At 38.5% G+C, this 21,355-nt stretch overlaps 1 protein-coding gene across 2 annotated transcripts in view; it reads right to left on the reverse strand.

The window, feature by feature from the left end:
* The window catches only part of ITGB1 (integrin subunit beta 1), a 43,123-nt gene that overhangs the window by 8,876 nt on the left and 12,892 nt on the right, over nucleotides 1-21,355 (reverse strand). For both annotated transcript variants that reach the window (XM_014248594.2, XM_005518694.3), the window contains exons 2-14: nucleotides 14,624-14,693; nucleotides 14,279-14,364; nucleotides 12,566-12,788; nucleotides 10,407-10,577; nucleotides 9,858-10,096; nucleotides 8,507-8,662; nucleotides 7,399-7,494; nucleotides 6,495-6,584; nucleotides 5,715-5,855; nucleotides 5,390-5,592; nucleotides 4,157-4,395; nucleotides 2,498-2,720; nucleotides 1,519-1,751 (exon numbers count right to left, since the gene is read on the reverse strand). In XM_014248594.2, coding sequence (XP_014104069.2) covers nucleotides 1,519-1,751; nucleotides 2,498-2,720; nucleotides 4,157-4,395; nucleotides 5,390-5,592; nucleotides 5,715-5,855; nucleotides 6,495-6,584; nucleotides 7,399-7,494; nucleotides 8,507-8,662; nucleotides 9,858-10,096; nucleotides 10,407-10,577; nucleotides 12,566-12,788; nucleotides 14,279-14,364; nucleotides 14,624-14,693 — 2,170 coding nt within the window. The remainder of the gene's footprint in view (nucleotides 1-1,518; nucleotides 1,752-2,497; nucleotides 2,721-4,156; nucleotides 4,396-5,389; nucleotides 5,593-5,714; nucleotides 5,856-6,494; nucleotides 6,585-7,398; nucleotides 7,495-8,506; nucleotides 8,663-9,857; nucleotides 10,097-10,406; nucleotides 10,578-12,565; nucleotides 12,789-14,278; nucleotides 14,365-14,623; nucleotides 14,694-21,355) is intronic.

Raw genomic sequence — 21,355 nt, forward strand, 5'->3', positions numbered from 1 at the left:
ATCATAATTTTTTGAATATGTACATCCTGTAACATTCCAGCTTATTTTTATCCTTCTAATTTGTGTTTGCTCTTAGCAACAGAACAACCTGTTCTGATGATAAAGTGCATACACTGCTAACTCCTTAAGCTATTTATTTACAGTATTAAGAGCAAAATAACCAGCAATTGTATTTAAACATGCGAGAGCTCCAGGTCAAAGCTGTGACAGCTGGAGCACAAATGCTGAGCAGCAAAACCGGCCCCACACACAGATACAGAATATCCTGAGCTGGAAGGGACCCACAAGGATCATTGAGTCCACCTCCTGGCCCTGACACAAGACAGCCACAGAAGTCACACCCTGTGCCTGAGAGCACTGGCAAAACACTTCTTGAACTCTGTCAGGTTTGGTGCTGTGACCACTTCCCTGGGAGCCTGTCCCAGTGCCCAACCACGCCCTGAAAAACCTTTTCCTAATACCCGACCTAGATCTCCCCAGACACAACTTCAGGCCATTCCCTCAGGTCCTGTCACTGGTCACAACAGAGATCAGGATCTGCCCTTCCTCTTCCCCTCACAAGGAAGCTGTAGACTTCCTTGCACCTTGTGATGAGATGCAAGGTGATTTAAAATGGCTGACACAGAAATAGTAATCCTCCAAATTAAAACCCAACTCCACTATTAACGTAGAATTCCCAATAATCACAAACTGAAGAAAGGCTTTTGCAGAGCTCAGCGCACAGACTGAAGGAATCAGAAGCAAATTAATGCAAGTTTTTAGTGCAACAGAACAACTGTAGATAGAACACAGCTTCCCCCACGCTGCAGACTCCCTATCTTCATAGCTGCCTCTGCAAGAGTGAGGGAGTTGGGAAGGGACATGACAGGAATTCCTTGGGAGCCAGTAAGGAACAAGTGCCTGCTCCACAGAACACAGCTCTACTGGCCAGAGCTTGTTCCATCAGCACTTGTATGTCATAAATTAAGGTGCCTCCTCCTTCATGATGGGCTTGATTCACCTCTGAGCTAAGGCAGCAGCAGTTTACACATGAAGAAAAGGTCAGGCCCCAAAAGCGTAGGACATGTATGGCTTGTCCCAGGAGACAGAGCTCAAGTTCCTCCTCCATACTGTGGACTACTTTTGTAGAGAATTTAAAACATTTTGAACTGAAGCAGTATTTATTTCTATGAGCCATTGTTTATAACCTGTAGCAGAAGCTTAATAAAAAAAATTACCAAATTTACCTAAATAGGACTTGCTACAAGAGAGATAAAATAAGCCTGAGTACATCAAGTGCAAACAGGAAATGTTACAACAAAGACACGTATCTGATTTACCTTTTGTTTCTGAAAAATCTAGACCAAGGGAGACATATGTTTTTCTAAAGCCACTCAGACACGCACAACTCTCACTGGGTGAACAGGCACCTGTTTCTGAATGCATTCGACTCACCCAAATGAACCACAGGTACTCTGTAGCACCCAACAACTGCACAAATTAACAACAAAGGAGGAACAGGCAATAGCGTGCTCCTACCTGGGGTCTCCACCACATGGACATTGGCTTCACCATTTGAGTTGACAGAGTAAGTGAAGTAGAACCAGCAGTCATCAACATCCTTCTCTTTGCAGTGAGACAGGGGATCGGGCTGGCCGGGCTGCGGCAGCTTGTCCCGGCTCTCCACGCGCGTCATGTTGAAATGCATACATTCCTGGGAACACGTCTCCTTCTTCTCTCCCTTATCAAAAGCTCTGCACTGAACACAGTCCCTGGGCAAGAACAAAACAGAAGTAGTGCTTTTGGATGTGTTCATGGAAGATATCTAGCATTTAACCTAAAGGAACACTAAGGAGAAAACACAGGGAAAAAAGTCCAAGAAAACCAACCCCTTTGCCACAGAGGTTAGGAAAAAATAAAGCAAGACATGGCTTTGTACCAGTCAGAACATTTATATACCTTGAGACTAATAAAAGCCCTTTTCATGAATTCCTCTTTCCCTGAATGACTCACAGGCTTCAAGGAAAGAAAAAACCCCAAACTTTTTCAACACCTCTACCTGGGAGATGAATACTCTCAAGAAAAGCCACTGTAAGAACAGGGTAACACAGGTTATAAAGAACAAACTCAGTGACAAGCTTTACAGCGGGGTATCAGTGAATAATTCATTGAAAAAAGCAGATTGAACAGGATTTTTATACTAAAAATAAAGTTTTTTCTCAACACAAAGTGAGTTGCACAGGAATCTGCTCAGCCATTAATCCTAAACTTATTTCAAAGTTTTCATGAAGAAAATGCAGGCTTCTAAAAACCTGTATTTCTAAAGGGAAGGAAATTTCACTGGCTCACACAGTTCTAGGTTTAGTTTTTGACTGTTAAGTTAGTAATTTCAGTACTATTTCTTTTAAGCCAAAAGCTTAGCTGAAATTTTAGCTATCAAAAGCTTTGTTTTAAAAATCCTCACACATCACAAACTCAAAACACATAGAAGCTGGGACTTGTTTTTCTGGGTACATACTTGTGCTCTGCACAGACACCGACACAAGTCTGACACATTTCACATGTGGGGCCTTGGAATTTGGGATCTGTACAGTTACAGGTGCCACATTCACAGGTTCCTCTTCCATTGCAAATCTGCCCATTAGATGCCATACATGGTGCAGTATCCAAGGAACAATCGCAGGCGCTGCCAGTGAAGTTGGGGAAACACTCGCACACTCTGCACTTACAGATCCCATTTCCTGTGCAGTGAAAAGGTATTGCAGAGAAATCAAGTTAATATAAAAAAAACAGTGACAGTGAGAAATAAAGGTGTACCACCTCAGGGTAGATAAAAGAAAAAGAAACCATAGTGGAAAGATAATGAAGACTCTAATGAATTAAGAGGTACAAAATAAATTTTAGCTCCTTGAGAGACTACTTACAGGCATTCATCCCTTTTCCCATTTTCCTGTACATTCAGATTTCCTTTCATAAACAGAATAACATGACTTGGGAATATCAGATCAAGACTAGCATAATGTGATGACCATATTCCCCAGGTGGAGAGCATTACAGCACAGCTTCAGTTCTCAATTTTGTATGCATACAGATAAATTGACTGCTCCTGTCTTCATATCTATCACTACACAAATGTATAAAGACTTAAAAAGATGAGGAGTGCATTAACTGAGTATTCAAAACACAGAAAATTGAAACAGCTTTGGCTCCACAGAACACCAATGTTCAGCTGCAGTACTTCTGATCTCACACACCCAACCCAACTTCATGCTCCTTACACTCTCTGCCCAAGAAACAAAATGCCTTTATACTGATCTGGAAGACAAGGAAAGATCATTAGAGAAGGAGGGGTGTGGCCAAAGAGAATAAAGTGTTTCACTCAACACTTTCCTGTCACCATGTATTCTGGAACATCACCACCACTGCTCCCATCCTTTGTGGAGCAATAGTGGATTCTGACCAAATCAAACAAATGAGGTATTCTCATCACTCAGAGCTTAGTGGCTTCTCTGTTTTATTTTTGCACCACAGACAACACTGAGGTAGTAGTTATATTCCTGCCGGATATTTCCACATGCAAAGCAGCAAAATAATTTAGACACTGGCTGCTGAATGTTTTTTAAATTGCTTTTGATTTCAGGAATTGACTATCATTGAAGTCTTAAGCAGTCTCCAAGTGCTTATGGTGTTTTTCTAGATCTTGCACATTCTAGCCTTCACTTACCTTTCAGAACAGTGTCAAGCAATTCACTGGTATCCTATCGAGCACCAAAGCCAAGAATTCACTATTACAAGTAAGCTGAGGGCATTCTCTCTTTCTATTGACACAGTGGTTACACTGAGCCAGTATAACATTACAATCTCAGAAGAGTTGTTTCAGCCCTCTTTACTGTAATACATGAGGGTAATTCTGCAATTAACAGCAGAAGTCAAGTTCACTTTACACCCCTGGAGCTGTGATTCAAGGAAGGTGACATGTGCATTGACAGACTACATGCTCAGAGAGCTGTTTTATTAATAGACAAGTGTTTGCAGTCACTAAATCTGTGAGTATCCTCATCTCTGCTGTCGAGTGGCTTTGATCTTTTAGCTAAGTATCCCTACTCTGCTGGGTAGAGAAGACAGACTTGCAAACTACTGACCAGCTGTGCCTGCAGAAAGCTGAAGCATCTCTCACCTCCACAGATTAAACCATTTGATCGATCACAGTTGAAGTTGTCACATTCACAGTATTTGCCAGAATACACCTCATTGGTGTTTTCCCTTTTCTTGCACACGCATTGTCCACAAATACATTCTCCATTGTTACTGCAGATTTCTGTGCTGTTCTCCCTCCTGCAGTAAGCATCCATATCCTCACTATTTACTTCATCTGTGCTACATTCACATAGTCTTCCAATACGTCCTTCATTACATCTGCAAGGTAAAAACATGACTGAAAATGTAATCTTAATTGAAAGTCACACAATAGAAGGCCACAAGAACAGCACAAAGAACAGGTGTAAAAGTGATGACACTCTCAAGGGATGTTCTGACTTAAACTTCAAATGAGGTTTCCATCTGACAGCTATGTACCAGTTCTTGAAGGCACTGGAGCAAACTGGACTGAGCTGCTTTTATGCTGATTATCTTACCTGATGTTCCAGGTGAGAGACTATGTGTCACCCCCTCTAACTAAGTTGTCACACAATTATTATGAATCCCTCTCTCATGTGACACAACAATAATCATTTCTCAAGTGACAGCAGCTGTTCCCTGTAGCTGCTGACATATTTCAATGAAAAGGTTTCCGATTACCAGCAATTAAGCAGGAAGGCAGATGATCTGCAGAGCTGCCAAACTGAGATCTTCAGGGATCAGCACTTCTCATTATCAATGGTAAGATATCGATGAGCAAATGGAGGCTGCTCCTGTGCCCATCAGTGATCGACAGACTGTTAAGTGGTGTCCATCACAGACAAGAGATCATTGGGAAGCTGCTGCATTTACAAAAACAAAAGGCTGTGCTTATCCACAGGCCTGTTCTTGCCCACGTGAAACCAAGTAGACACCAGTGGCAGTCACACCAAGTAAAAGAAGTTTTTCTACACAGAGATGGGAACAGTCTTTTCTCTGTATTTAAAAAGGAACACAGAAAATGGATCAATATCCTTTAAAGCACTGACTCAAGGCCAAATTTGAATTCTGACTTATACAATAATGCTGATCTAATGATCAATATTTAAGCATAAGGGATTATTTGCAGAGATATGGCAGTATTTCAAAGTATCCTAAAAGAAACAGGCCCCCAACAGCAATTCTTGTTTCACTAAAAAAAAATTAATAAACCCAAGTAAATCCTAATCAAGGAAACAAAGATCTTGCTCATGTTTCTCTTTTGCAAAAATAAAGAAAATGTCTGTTTGTTTACCTGCACGCACCACATTCAAATGTTCCATTTCCTGCATGGCAGGCTGGACTATTAGGTTCTCCTTCACTTTGACACTGACACTCACAGATGAACTGGAGATTAATTTCCAGTTCTTCGGTGAATCCCAGTGGTTTAATTTTAATAGTTTCATTTTGTTCTTTCTTTGGACATTCATTAGCTGTTATATTAATCTCAAATATAACCTGGAAAAAAAAAAAAAAGGAGTGTCATGTTACTACACGTCTGTACTATTAAAAAGAAATGCTGTGCTGGACACTTCAAGTGCATTTTTTATTTGAGCAGCAGCCCATATACTCTGAGTTACCTCATCTCCAATTGAAATGTTAGAACACTTCCTTCCTTCTTCTTGTGTGCCATTCACTCCATTCTTGCAGAAAGATTTGTAACTGATTGTCACTCCTTTTGGTAGCTTAGTATTTTCCAGGATAACCTCTGAAGAAAGGGACTGAAACAACAGTTATTACCTAACTTCAAACTGAGTTGTGGAAATGCTTTGTTGAAAAACAGATATTAAACAGCTATGCCCAGTCTAAGCACCAACCCCACAGGCACACTGGAATTATTTAAGTTCCAATGTGCTGAGAAACACCAGCCCAGGGCTGCCCGAAGTCACACTGTGGTTACCCCTTCTCATGTCTGAACTTGTTACAAGGTCAGGACAGGTTTCCACAGGCACTCATTTACCCCATGTGCTCCAAAGGAGAGGTGAAACTCATTTACAGACAATGCTGCAATGGAGAAAATATTGTGGGGCCAAACCCAGCAAAATGGCTTTTTTTGCCAACACTTGGAAAGAAGGTAAAAGTGAACAAGTTGAAGAAACAGCGTGGGTTTTGGTTGTGAATTTTATCTTTTGAAAGTGAAAATGTGGATGATTAGTTTTCTTTGTAATGCCATTTTAAATGGCTTTAAGAGGGTATCTTTTTACTCATCTAACCTCTTATTGCCATAGAGTCTGAATGTTCAGTATGGTTTTACAGCAACTGAGGATATTTATAGTGTAAAATACTAACCAGTCCACCTTGGAGTCTCTGCTTGAAAAACTTAGGAGCAAAAAACATTAATAAATAAAATCTGAACTTACATTGTATGCATCAATGATCAGCTGAATCACATTGCTGGAATTTGAAGACAATGTCCCCACTGCTGATTTTGGTATCAGATTTTTCAGTTCCTTTCAATATTGACAAAAACAGAAGGAAAAGTACAGTCTTACTGGCAAACAAAGTATAATTTTCAGTTTAAATGGTGATATAGTGTGTTAGTGGATTCACTAGTCAAGTACTTCAGCAAACAAAGCTGGGTTGCCAGTGATGAACACAATTTTTGAGGTTATACACAGCCCTACTAGCACAAACACCCAAGCCTTTTCTTCTCCTTTGCATTTTAACTCTGTTTTTGGTAACAGAATACTAAGCCCTTCTCTTGTACATGTTGACCACAATCTCTCTTCAACCACACTTGGAATACATTAAAAATAGATAGGCATAATTTTCCAACAAAAAAAAACAAAACAAAACAATTTGAATACAGTTTATAAAAGAACCCCAAAACCAAAAAAACAGGTTAAAAGAAGGAAAAATATGCATGTCCTTTACACAGTCATTTCCTATTGCACAATCACATCCAGCAGTTTAGTTAATTTTAAACATGGGGTATATAAATAGAGCACAAGAGACAAAATATGTTCTTTCATAACAGTGTCCCCTGGATTCAGTGTCCACACCCCCCTCAGCTATTTTGCTGTAAAAATGTCCACAAAAATTTGAACTGCAAATGTGTTCTCCACTCACTCATACCTATATAATGAATAGCAAGGAGAAGGGGCACTTTCTCACTGGAAATTAGTCATTTTTGATTTGAAGAAATAAGAAAGCTTAATAATAAAGTATGTGGGTAGCAAAATATTACTTCCATGATCACTTACTTCCACAACTACTTTAATTTCAAGTAAGTCAATTTTAATGACTTCAGGGTAATTTCTTTACCTTATAGACTGCTTGAAATTCTTCAGTAACAGCAAATATTGTCTGAATATTGTTCTCACTGAGCTTCTGTACCAGATGAGCAATAGAGGGATAATCCTAAAAAAATCAATCATAAAATTAAATTCAAATTTGAAACTTGTTGCTAGAAAATAATTGAAAATACTCTGACATCATAAATACAAATCTTCTTTAGAAACATACATACAACTCCTAACTAGCCAGCTCATGTCACAGTATGAAAGCAAAACAATCTCTGAAAACAAACAGGCATTGGCAAGATCTCATATGTGCCTCATGAAGATAGGTGTTTCTTCACATGGACATTATCACATTCCATGACATGTAAAACGTTAAATCCTTAAATTCTCAAAAAATTATCTTCAGTACCTCAAAACCACTGCTTCTTGCACTGTTTCACAAAGAAATGATGAAATAAAACGGAATTAATTTTAGGCCTTTATTGAACAATTTTCACTCAAAGTTAGGAATATATGAACACACAAACTTAGTAAAGCTTATTGTGGTTACCCCATCTGGTAAATATTTCTCTTTGCATTTTTGACTGATCTCCCTTCCAGTAAACCACAAAGGCAATGTTAACCATACTCTTACCATTAACTTTGCATCATACAATTTCAGTCTTAAAAAACTATTCAAGCAGGTATTTCACAGTATTTTTCACTAGTAAGCCATTCTAAATGAAAATGAAGACTGGTGAAATGATAAAATAATGAAACAGCCATCACAGTTTTCTAGTGGATATACAAGCCCATCACTTAGGAGTTGGGCTCTGTGACCCTTGTACCTCCCTTCCAACTCTGAATATTCTGTGATTCAGTGTGGCATACAGGATTATTAGACATCAAAAAGGTTAAAATCCAGCAACACATAAACATAGCATGAAAGTTGCCATTTCTTGAAATTTTCCAGTTAAGACTGGATTAATTCTTGCACATTTGCCTTAGTTTAGCTAAAGTCACTTCATGTATGTAAACAGATGCATTTTGTAAGACAGTGGTCTGAAACTATACCAGATAACCTAATGAGTTATTTTGATCTTAAGCATCATAAAATATTCATTTCCCTAGAAGATGATATAAAGACTTACGTAATAGTGGCTCATTGTGTACACATTATTTTCCAGATGACATTTCCCATCATTTGGCAGAACAATTCCACCAAGTTTACCATCTCCTGCGAAGTGGAATCCAGCATCCGTGGAAAACACTAATAGTCTTGTAACATTCCTCCAACCAATTTGTTCCTTGGGAAAAACACAATCAGATTTTTGGTATTTTGTACCAAATTTATTTTGAAGCATTGGGGACCAACACTTGAGAGGGAAGTGCACGGAAAAGTAGACAGACTTAGGAGAAGCCACATTGCAAAAGTGTCACCCTGGAAAACATTAATTCATGCAAACCTTGGAAACAAATATGTTTCATTAAATGTCTGCTTCAAAATATTTGCTTCAGGTTCTTCATCAAAGGCAAAAAAGATTCTTTTTGAGAGAGACTCTGTTCAGCTCTCACTGGAGTATCTGAAGAGTGACAGGGTTTAGAAATCAGGCTCTTCAGTGCCAGTTCCACTCCATGCCCTGACCAGGCAGCCCCAGGGCGCTGGTGTGCAGCACTGCTGCACCACTGAACTGCCCAGCACCACACCCGGAACAATCACCTGGCTTTGCCAACCTAGTGCTGCACCCAGCACAGTGCTTGCCAGAGGACTGGCCCACGAGCATCCTGCTTCACAACTGCAGGGCTTAATTATCTAAACTGCCCTTTCCTATTTTTTTTAGTTTTTCCATGGAGCTGAAGCCCTAGCTAATTTAATGAAAGAAGACCATGTAAAAGTGTCATATACTAACAGCTAACACCAAAAAACCCCTAGATTAACACTGCACTTTTAAACCAAGACTCCAGATCATTTCAGAAAGTCTTGAATCCATTGATCAACTGCAAAAATAATATGGTAACAAAGCAATAAACTTAGATACTGCTTTTTTGAGATTCCATTCTGTACACAGAATAGTCTGTCAAAAGGACAGAAACAAAGAATCCTTAGGCCCACAAAAATAAGAAAAAAACAGTTTTCCATCTACTTTCTGAGAAACTAGCAGAAGTCACAATACACCAAATTTCTGCAACCACAACCACAAGACACTTACAGATCTTTAGAATAATCTGAGAATAATTGCTTAGTCAGGATCTCCGACACTTTTAAGCAAACCTGACTCTTTCTCTATAGCAACTTTAAAAGCTTTGTCTCTACATGCTGTGATCACAACCTCTGTTCAGCACTTTCACATTTCCCAGTTTCATTCACTCACTGAATTCTTCCTCACCAACCCTGTCTTGCTTGCAGGAGGTGACATATTCAAATGCCAGCCACCATAAAACACTAATGCTGCATTCAAACAATTTAATCTAATAGAACAATAAAAAAAATAATACACTCACCCCACAAACTGCAACCTGCATTATTGCATCAAATCCACCTTCAGGAGAATCTAAGTTCCCAGAAATGTGCTGTTTACCTACAAGTTCATTGAATTTGTTTCCTTCACTGGTAAGGCTGAGTACATTTTTATAGCTAAATGGACTTGTACAGTTCTGGTCCCCTGTGCAAGGATTTCTGAGTTTGGCTGGGGTTGTACTTATATAAGGCATCACAGTTTTCTCCACAAAAGAGCCAAAGCCTAAGAAAAGAACAATAAAATCCCTGTAAGTTGAAGAATGGAAGTCTCATTTCTATTATCACACAACAGAATTCAAATGCATTATTACTGAACCAACATCAGAAATAGTTCTTATATTTATGTCCCATCTTCTCTGCCAATGCCAAATACTTTTATGCTGTTCAACAGGTCCTATGTATTAGAACATCTGCCATAATACTGCTAAATTGAAAAAAAAAATACTCTTCATATACAATCATGTGAAAAACATCAGGAACGAAACCTGGGGGGGTTTAATTTTTCTTTTTTTGAATAGGCAAATCTTTCTTACCAATCCGAAAGTCTGAAGTTATTTTTTCCATCTCTAACATCAGAGCGGTTCCGAGACTTTTCACATTCTCTAAATCATCTTTCATAGAGTAGGAAAGGTCCATAAGATAATAAAGGTCAATGGGGTAGTCTTCAGCTCTCTTGAATTTTAATGAAAATGTCTGGGGTTCCCCTGTTTCAGAGATTAAATAACAAACAAACCGTTAAAAATTGCGTAACTGCACTGGCAAGAAAAATGCCATTCTAAGGAAAGGCTGGCAAATCCTTACGAGGGTTTTGAATTACAGGTGATTCTTTTCTCCTGTTGACTGAAATGCTTAACATCAAATTATGATGAAAAAAATGTCAACAAGTGTTTCAAATGTTCAGCTTCATATTTCCAAGGTAGTTTATCTCCCCACCGAAAAATCAGCATGCCAAAACCCAAACTTCTTGTACTTGCTGCAATTTCAGATCTTCACACTTGCAATCATTCTAACAATATTCCTGTAAGACCTAATAACATAATTTTTCAACATCTATTTCCATCCAAGATGACTTCAGTAATTCTCTAAAGTTATAAAACCACATTTTTTAAATAGGTTTATTAAAGTAAAATGAGTTCTGGATGGAATATTGCAGGTTACTTTGAATCTACCAAGCTCAGAGCACAGAAATGGCTGTGAGAGAATAGCAAGTTAGTATTTGCTGTGATTTTAAGCCCAGACCCTGCATTTTACCTACAGAAGAATGTAGTCTCACACTGATGCTGAAAGACAGAAGGATTACACACACATACCACACACTCCCTTTCCCAGAAACTGGAACTGTATTCTTTTGCCTGTATTTATGAAATAAGGAATTAAAGCAATAGGATTTCCTGCTCCCTTTGGTCATTGAGCTTAAATGGTAGTATTGCTGCTACTCAAGTTTGCTTAATAATTAGGAAACATTTGCTAAACATCAGCAAAATTAGTATAAGTGAGAAAAACATTATATGGGCAAGTTAAATAGCATATGGAGCACACAGGTATAGAACACAGTTTTCACAAAAAGATCTCCAAACAACAAAACAAAGGGGAAAAAAAGCCGTAACACAAAAAAACCCAGCACAAAAATATATTTAAATTTTCCTCAGCTAATATTTAAAAAAACCTGCACAGAAAGCAAGTATCTCCCTCTGCAAGTACACAGTCCCTCGGAGAACTTATACCAATGGAAGTGCTTACAAACATCTTCTGGGTAATTAGATTCTGGTTGCTCAGGTCCCTGCTTTGTTCTGATGAAGAAACTTCTGTGTCAACAGAGGAACAATAATTGGGTTTGAAGCAAAAAAGTTCACATTAGAAATAAATAGGAGCCATACCAAAATTGCAAAATAATTTTCATTACTTCCCTCTCTACTTCATGCTGAGCCTGTTTCACATCATCTTCCAATTATTACTGCAACTACCAAAAAGCAGCTGACCCCAAGTACAAGCTCTTCCAGGAAAATACAAGGCAGCTGTTCAGTGTGTCTACAGTACCTAAGAACTCTCCTTGAAGACAATCTCCATAGTGCTCAAGTGAGCCACTAGTCCTGTTTCTCCCTGTCCCCTCATCTGAATGAGATAAAGTTCTCTTTAGGGGCTAGAAATGGTGCACAACTACTTTGTTTTCTCATTACTGTGGTTCTACGTCCACATCTTTAGTCTCTGGAAGTGCTTTACCTAGCAATCCAAAAACTGTGCTGCATAGCTACAAAACCACTTTGTTCAGACACACAGACTTTCAGGCAAATGCGGCACTTCAAGCAAAAGGAAACACTCTCATAACTTAAAAGTTTTTGCTGACTCCTCTTTCATCCTACACACTGTAGGCACACTGTAGAAAATCAACTACAAAATACTGAAAACAAAACAATTTTACCTTTCTGATTCATCTAACAATCCATGTTGTATCAATTTTCTCCTAAGTTCTATTGGGAAAATAGAACAAGTGATAATATCTAATCTTTCTTAAAAATAAAACAGTATTTGGAGTACCTAAACACCTGGAGCTGAATTGAATGGCTCTGCTATCATTCACGTTTTCTGAAAAATAGTAATTTCTGAAACAAAATGGTTACACACACAAATAAAAAAATGCAGATGTGGTGGGGACAGAAAAATCATCCCAAAACTGGAACAAAACTGTGCTTACCGACTCTTAGAAGCAGTGATAATTTCTGTGGCTGAATTTGTGTAATGGCTTCTGGTCTCAGCTTCTCTGCAGCACCTTTCTTACGATTTGTTACTTCTCTATTTTCGAGCAGCTGTTTGTTGCCTCTGGGATTTTCTATATCTTCCAGAGGGCAGCCTTTACTCTTCAGTGCTGCCAAGTCATCACACCGGGCAGATGTTGGCTCTCCTTCTTGCAAAAAGTCCTAGAAAACACAGGCAAAAGAGTATCAAGTTCACAGCTATATGAAAGTTGTTATATTCTACCCACAAACACTCTCTCTACAATGATCATATCTTTTTTTTCCTCAAGGTTCAGTGATAAAACACATGGTCTTGAAATATATTAAATGATACTACATATATTCAGTGACTACTATTTACTCCAGGAGTTTGCATCTACTAATACTTATTTGTGTATAAGATGCAAGTATGAGAAAAAAAAAAGCCCAATGTCACCTCCATCAGAAGTGGGACATCTCTTTAAAGTGGCTACTCTAAAAGTGACTGCAAGTAGAAAAATTTTACATTTTCACACAGTTACCAATAATGTGAACCTACTTATACAGCATGCTTTTAACATTCTTTCCTTTTTAATTACGATGTATAAGTATACCTTGGTACTCCACAACAAAGTAACAGCTATATGCTGACAGAGCAGGACAAAGACAACTCATTTTGGGGAAATTCAGCCTGAAAGTAATACCCATAAGCAAAACCAATCCTTAACTTTGTTCTGAACAACAAATTATCATTACTTCAAACCTTAAAAAAGCTCTAACCTCAAATATAAATAGATAAGGCTTCTAATTGAGAAACTTGGCAATTCTGATTCTGCCTCCGTCCCCAAAATATGCATATAAATAAATGTATATTAAAACCAGTCAGTTTTTGATGACACAGACCTACAGGAAATCTGATAGCTCAAGGCTAAATTACAAAATCAGTCAGTTTAATTAAATGTTGCAAATTTATAAACTGGTTTGGGGAATAGTAAGTAGGCAATATATAGAAATAAAGATGAATTATTATCTCCTAGCAAGAAACAGGAAAATTTGTCAGTATCCATTAACAAACCAAAGAAGAGCTATAGAAAACATTTTCTTCTGTTTCTAACCTGAAGATGATATGTCAGCTTACACTGGTTTTATCTTATATTTTGTAGTTTCCTGATTTAATTTTTTCTTAATCTAAGAACATACCCTTTTTGTTTCATAATGAAACAAACTACCCACCCCCAGAAACCTATCTCCTACTCCTCAAGTCTACCAACAACAGAAAACAAAAATTTGAAATTTTTTTTTGATTTTTCAAATGAAAAAAACCCTTTCAATCTCTTTCCCTGCTCCACCTACATCTGTATAAAATTAGCTCTTACTCTAATGTCACTGGAAAAATATAATAACACATATTCAGATTGAGTCCACATTGGAACAATTTTAAATAACTATGAGATAGCCTATAGGGTCTGTATACACTTAGGATTTAGAAAAGGAGAACTAAACACATTGTAAAAAACATTTATATTTAAAGCAGAAAAAATATAGTATTTGATTTTTTAAGTACAAATAAGTACTGAATTGAAGAAGTAGAGGAAATTGCTATTAATGAAAACAGACATTTCTAAATGGGTATTCACTAAAGTTTGAAACCAAGGGAAAAAGCCAATCCATAAAGAGATTTTTGCAACACTTACTTTTTTTTTACACCAGCCACAGTTTGGTCCTGCTTGTATACATTCCCCACATGACTTTGCATTAGCTTTTATGCAGTCACTTCCACCTAGTGAGGAGCACAAATCCGTCACTTCACTTACAGAAAGGTGTTCACAACAACAGCATTTCACTTTGGCTCTCTCTAGCTTTGTAAGCTAAGTTCCAACTACAAAGAGGTTATTAACATGAGATACGACTGACCTACTGCCATTAACATTTGTCTCACTATTAGCATAGTGAGGATGTATTTATCCACATAAATAACTGCTAAACAGATACAGTTCTAAAGTAGCAATTAACTACTGCAGTGCAATCAAGTGCCTTACCTTGCTGGGCAAATCCATTCCATATCAAGCAACAGAGGACACCAGCACATGTGAATAATTTGAAATTAGTCTGGAAGACAAAACCAGAAATCAAACTAGATGATTTACTGTAATGAGAAAAAAACCAACAAAACAACAAAAAAAAAACCCACAAAGCTGCGGACATGTAACTGTGTTTGAGAGGAGACAAGGAACACAGAACAAATGCAAATCTAATTATGTTAGTTGTACCAGCTAGACAGTTTTGCCCTGATACAAACAGTATTTGTGGTCTACACTGTATTTAGAAGACATCAAACAGGGTAGCTTCTTAAATAATTTTGAAATGATCTTCTGCTAGGTAAACCAGAAAGCAATGAGAAATTTGATAACACTGTTCACTTGAGGGGAAGAACCCAGACCAATCTTTTAACACCTTATAAAAAAATATTTATGCTCTGAATATTATCAGAGAGAGATGTCTATATAAAGCAACTACATCAATACAGGACGGAAACGGAGCTTCTATACTCGCATCTCTGTTTCAAGATAAACACCAAGGCCCTTTACAAAACATTTTCTTAGGAATCTTCAAAGGGCATTTTACAGATTAACTTTGCACTTAGTACAACAAACCAGAAATTTCCTCTCAAAACATGCACCATAAAGCATCCCTGACAAACTCTACCCATTTTTTCTTCTTTAGACAACAGAAAATTAATGGATACCACCCATATCAAAGAAAAAACACTTTATTCAGTGCTGTAAGTATTAATGAAAAGCTAAATATTAGCCTTTCATTTTTTTTCTACCTTAATAGCAGGTAGTCAGCCAGGGTCAGTTGTCTTTTTAATTTTGATACTATTTTAAATTCCATTTATCTTTTATTTGTTATAAGAGTTCTGAGAACTTAGATGATAACGGCGTTTCTTTGAACACCCTAAAAAGTTGTTGCTAATTAAAGCCTCTCCAGTCATCCTGGAAACAAAACTATTCTTAATAACTTTTTGTTCTAAAAAATATCTTGCTGTACAGCCAAGGGAAAGTGAATTTGGCAGAATCTCCCAAACTGAACATGTACTTTTTCTAGAAGATGTACTATTTTTCGTATAAATTAGCAATGAAGTAAGCAATGCTCAAATTAGCACAGCAGCTGAGCTTTGGTTTTTGCACGCTGAAACACAGTTGTTACTTTGCACATCCATCCAGACCTATCAGAGAAGGGATGGCTGCTCCAAAATCTGATGGGGAAAGTTTCAAACAGAAGCCAACCCTTTGCTAACAAATTGTATCCAACAACAGTGTTAAATGGCTCATATTTTTCTGATAAATCATTTTGGCTCGCTTTTCAGTGGATGCTATGGTGAGAGGACAGGCAGCGGAGTTTAGACACAGGAGAATTAAGAGAATATCCTGTTGAACTACTTTGATAGATATTATAAGCACAAAATAAATTACTGGTTCAAAAAAGAGGATAAAACTGAACTGTGAATTATGTCTTACTTAACTTTTGAACACTACTTACTGTATATATGCAACTAGAATTTCTCTCTGCACATTGCTGCAAGTGCCCAGTCCTTCATTCACAAAAACTTTCAGCCAAGAACACTCTTTTATTAAGTCCCTGTATAAGCAATCACCTAAATTCAACATGTACAACCACAAACCTAGATCAGAAGGGAATGGTGACCCAAAGAATGTGAGCAGGTGGAAGACAGATGAAGGGACTAAACCAAAGCTTGGAAAGACAGTGGTTACATGGTTAGGAGCTCACCTACCAGAGCAGGAGTCTGGACAGCAAGTCTTTACCAGGTTGCTCAACTTTTACATTCTTCTTTCCTGGTTTTATGGTAGGTATGTTGTTGTAGCCAGCAAATCTTGCTTCCCACAAGTGAAAGGATATTTTGTTATTTGAGAAGTTTTGCTTTTAGTACAGCCCAGAATGGGCTTGGCTTTTCAGTAAGACAAAAGGTAAGCTTGCTGGCACCAGCTGAGTACCATCTTTTCTGTCAGCCTAGACAAGAAAATTATAAACAGTTCACCTTTTTAGGGCACACTACAAGTGGGAGCACAGCAAGTCCACACAGACTATATAAATAAGTCAGCAAAGATCTGACACAGTGCTAAAGCTATGATTAAGACCATTTGGAAGAGAACCGTTCCAGTGGAAATGCATCTGCATGATGAATGCAGTTCTGGGCACAGAGTCCCGGTAAAGTTAACAAGGAAAATGTCCTTTTCCATATATGGCTGCGCCAATGCCTCTCCCGGAGCGACGAACGCAGCTCGCTTCCTTTACCTCCACAGCTTAATGGCTTTTCCAGCTGCCAAGTGCTGGGAAAACACCAGCAGAGATCGGCTGCTTTGGATTCAGTTCTGACTGCTGTCCCATGCAAGCAAAGCCATGCACACCCTCGTCCTCCGACCCTCCTGCCGGCAGCTGCAGCGTCAAATGCACTCCCCTGCAAGTCCCCAGTCAGCACCGGGAACTGCCCTCTTGCAGATTTTTCCACTGAGGGAATAAATCCAAACAAATAACTCCCGAGTATACTGAATGGCCAAAGGAAGCCTTTGGAAACCCTTGGTGTGGAGCTACAACTAAATGTTGTGTCAGTATTTGACCACAGGTGACTGCACACAGAAAAAAACCCCCATCGTTACAATGAATAAATTCGTATTTGATACAACATTTAACTACTTTCTATTATACTTGTTCTCCCCTTTCTAAATCCCTGAAAAATACTCCAGAATTCTTGAAAAAGTGGGGTTTTTTTTTCTCCCTGAAAAAAAGCAACTCAAAGCCAAGAGATTGAAATCTCTTTAATAACTGTACCACCACTTGGATCCTTTTTAAAAGGCTGCAAATGCCATGCTGTTGAAAAACTGATTTTAAAATTATTTCTGCACATTTGTGAACCATAATCTATGTTTGTTAAATATTTTAGGAAAACAAACATGGACACAACCTTAAATGTTTAGATCCAATGCTTTCCAAGTTGCTTTTTTTTTGCTGTCTTGACAAACAGCAATGCTTGAAGAAAATTTTTAATTTATAAAATCAGCTTTGATGGAAATTTCTGGAGCTTTAAATTTGAAATGAGAGACTCACTGAGTGACAATAGAAAGAAGGAAGGATTATTTCACCATAGAACTTTGAATTTGTAAATTAAGTATTTAGAACATTTACATTCTGTTAATCATCAAGATATTTAGAAATTAACCACTCCACAGTACTAAAGCCTTTTTAAATTTATTTATTAGAATGGCAATAGCATCCCTGCAGAAAATTAACAGGGCAAATGGGAATGAGGAAGAAACGTAAGAGTTATACACACATTTATTCCTTTGAAATTAAATACTGATGGCTATGCTGCTCTCCTCTCATCACTCTCCAGCTCAGCACTGCCACAGTTTATACAGATATTAAGGCAATATTAAGAACAACATGTTAGGTTCCTGCAGTATTATTCCCCTCAACTAAGCTGCTCCTCTTCTCACCCAGTAACACAGTACCCACCAAGCTGATGGCAAACACAGGAAAACAACGCATGACATCTGCCCCTGCTGCATTCTGAACTGTGCCTTACTGCAAAGCTTTCCATTGAAACACGCAACCAGACCACAGGGGAAACATTTCAGTGTGCAGTAAGAGCTGAGCCGTTGTGCAGATGCCACCTTTTTGAGGCAGTATCCACAAAGTCAACTTATATCCCCACACCCTGCTCTAATTGCCTTTATAAACCTAGAAGCGAATACACAACTCACACTTTTGGACTCGCTTTCATGCCTCCCGCAGCCTAACACTTCTTAGCATGAGCTGTATTTTCATGGGTTTAAATCCTGGTTCAGAAATGCTGCACAGAATTAATTCCTCCCAGAGATGATGTTATGTTTACAGCCACTTTCACGTAGTCCAAGGATGGAAAGTCACTAAAGAGAGCTGCCCCATCCTCCTTGTTGATTATTCACTCTTGTTAATCAGCCTCCTTGCTGATTATTCTGACTGCTTTTCTTTTTGATCAGTGCCAGCACTACTGTGGCCAACAGGAGGGCTGGAGCAAGAAAAGATCTGTCTGAAACTAATCCAACAAAGAAAGTGTCTTGTTTCCTCCACCTGGGTACAAAAACCACTTATCCTGGTGTGGCAGAAGTGGCGAGATGAGGACGAAGAAAAAGAAAACTTGGGGTGGGTGGGTAAGTAAAAGCTCCTGCTGCTCAGCCAGAGCCTGTGATTGTGTGCTGGACTACACTGGTCACACAGCCAAACCCTCCCCCCCCCAGGCATGAAGGCTCCGGTAAAAAAGGAGCAGGAAGAGACACTTTTCTAAAATAAGCAGAATGAAATAGTCTCTGGAGATGCCTGTTTCAGAACTTGATGGCTACCCTGCTAAAACAGTTCCTTCTTCCCTCCCTCCAGAAGGGCTCCTGGCATTAGCTGAGGGCCATACTTTTCAGTGTGAATTTTACTGACTGGCAGAATGGATCCCACTGACATTTCTGAAAAAAAAAGTGGGGGGGTAAAAGAAGGAACTGAAGAACCAAACAACCTTAGTGACATGGGACAGCACTTACACAGACACTACAAACCTCTAGCAATGACCTGCAAATACTCTTAAAAGCAGACCTCCCACAAGAGATGTCAATAATTACAATCCTCAAGTTGCCTGCACATGAAACAACTCAAACATATCTGCTTGTACAACTATTCACTGTAGAGAAGCAATTTACTATAAAAGAAAGCAGTAAAATGGTATCTTGCTGTTCTGTTTTGAGAGAACCATATTCCTGAGTAAGGCACCAAAAAAAAAAAAAAAGTGGTTTTACATGAAGGAGCTACTTTTGATTAAAGCTTACAAGCCTGTGGTACAGATTTCCCCAAAAATCTTAAATTGGTAATTCTTCATTTATGACCTTCACAGCTATCGTATTTACCTAATCAGTGTTACTGTGATACTGGAGTATACTTGGAATACACTGCACAGTAAGTTCCAGGACCACCATTAAGAAACTACGTGCTGCATTCTTCATTAAACAAGCAGAGATTTGGGATAAACACCGGTGCTTGAATTGCCAGCAATTTTAATCAAAGAACCCAATCCTAAACTCAGCCTGCAAAACTATTTGTTCCTTGGATGCAGACCAGCCTTGTGATGGCTGCCCTTCACAGAGGCCCGGCTCCTGACCTTGCACCATCAGGGATGAGCTAGCAGAGCATCCCCATGTAGGGAAAAGTCAAGATGGACAACAGAAGTGCAGTCCCAAGAGCAGGACTTTGCAACACACCAATCCAAATGGGAATGCTAGAAGTAAGCCTTCCTTCTATCTACCAGCCTAACAGCACAGCTCAAGGCCAAAGTGTTCCTTCTGCCCCTGGTAACTTCAGACATGAACACAGCAGGTTTTGAACTGCTTGCAGTAATATGGAAAGAATGGGATGTTATCCCAGACTGAAGTGCAAAATAAAAAATTCTTTAGCACCGAAATAACTTTTACACAAAAAGTTCAGCACATCAGGACTGTTACTCAAAATGTCTCCTGAGAAAAGTTAAAGGCATAACCACTTCAGCTACCGTGATCCTACAGCATAAAAGAATCAACAGTATTTCACATTGGACTTAACTTTTGTCAGCTATTTCTAAGTTAATGGAATAAAACAAGTCTCCAAATACTCGTGAGAATCACTTCCATATACACTATTTTAGCAGGGCATCATATATTAAAATAATATATAATAAACCAGTTATGACTCAAGTTTCAATTACAAGAGTTAAAATCTATAGAAAACTCATTTTCTGCTTAGGTTAGGGAGACTAGCTCCTCCATTCTAGTTTGGTCCTGTAAGGTCACTTGCCACAATTAGTGTGTCACTGTCAGTTCAGGAGATTCTCCTGCTGGGATGGGATTCCAAAAACAAATGAAAATACACATTTCTGCATGCCCAAACCATGAGAAAAGGTATCACAATTCCGCAAGTTTGACATCGGAACTACTGTGCCCTGCTCCTGTGCCAGACAAACATGAAGAGAAAGGCAACTGCTAAGACTCTGAGTTACACTACGTTACTATCCAGTTTATTCATGCAGCTCTAAAAATTTTCCCACAAAATCATGCAGCTTGAAATTCACCAAAAAAGTGAATGCAGTGGGAAAAATCAGTAGGTGTTAGATTCTAAAATAACTTTGTGTCTTTTGCTGAAATCCCAGCATGGGCACTCACATCACATGGCCTCTTCTGCAGAATAAATGAAAATGGTCATGTACAACTATGAGCAGGCTGAGGCCACAGCTCATGAGAACAGAGCTGGAAGGCCATTCATGGTATCATCTTGTCCCCAGAGTATGGGGTGTTTGTTAGTTTATATAGGACTATGCTGAACACAGCTGCTTCAAGACTGAAACACTAACTTCACAAGCACTCACATGGTTTGACCAGATTATTGCTTTTGCATAGAATTTGCTGGTATTTGTTTCTAGGTTTCACAGGAGCTCTCAACATTCTGATGGTTCTAAATAATGGAATGAAAAGCAACTGGGCATTTCTATGCAAAGTATTTTTTGGTTTTGATTTGAATTATGGAATGGAAACAAATCTGCCCAAGATAGGTGTCTGGCTGCAGGGAATTACAGTGGGGAAGACTTTTCTTAATGGAAGACATAAATTTCCTCTATAATCAGAAATAATACAGATACTGGGTTTCAAAACAACTGAAAATGATAAAGTTTTCTGGTATCTGACATCTCTCTACAATGAGAA

Source organism: Pseudopodoces humilis, chromosome 1 (assembly GCF_049639895.1).
Source record: "Pseudopodoces humilis isolate 2021_Gansu_Grassland_sample_001 chromosome 1, ASM4963989v1, whole genome shotgun sequence".
NCBI lineage: Eukaryota > Metazoa > Chordata > Aves > Passeriformes > Paridae > Pseudopodoces > Pseudopodoces humilis.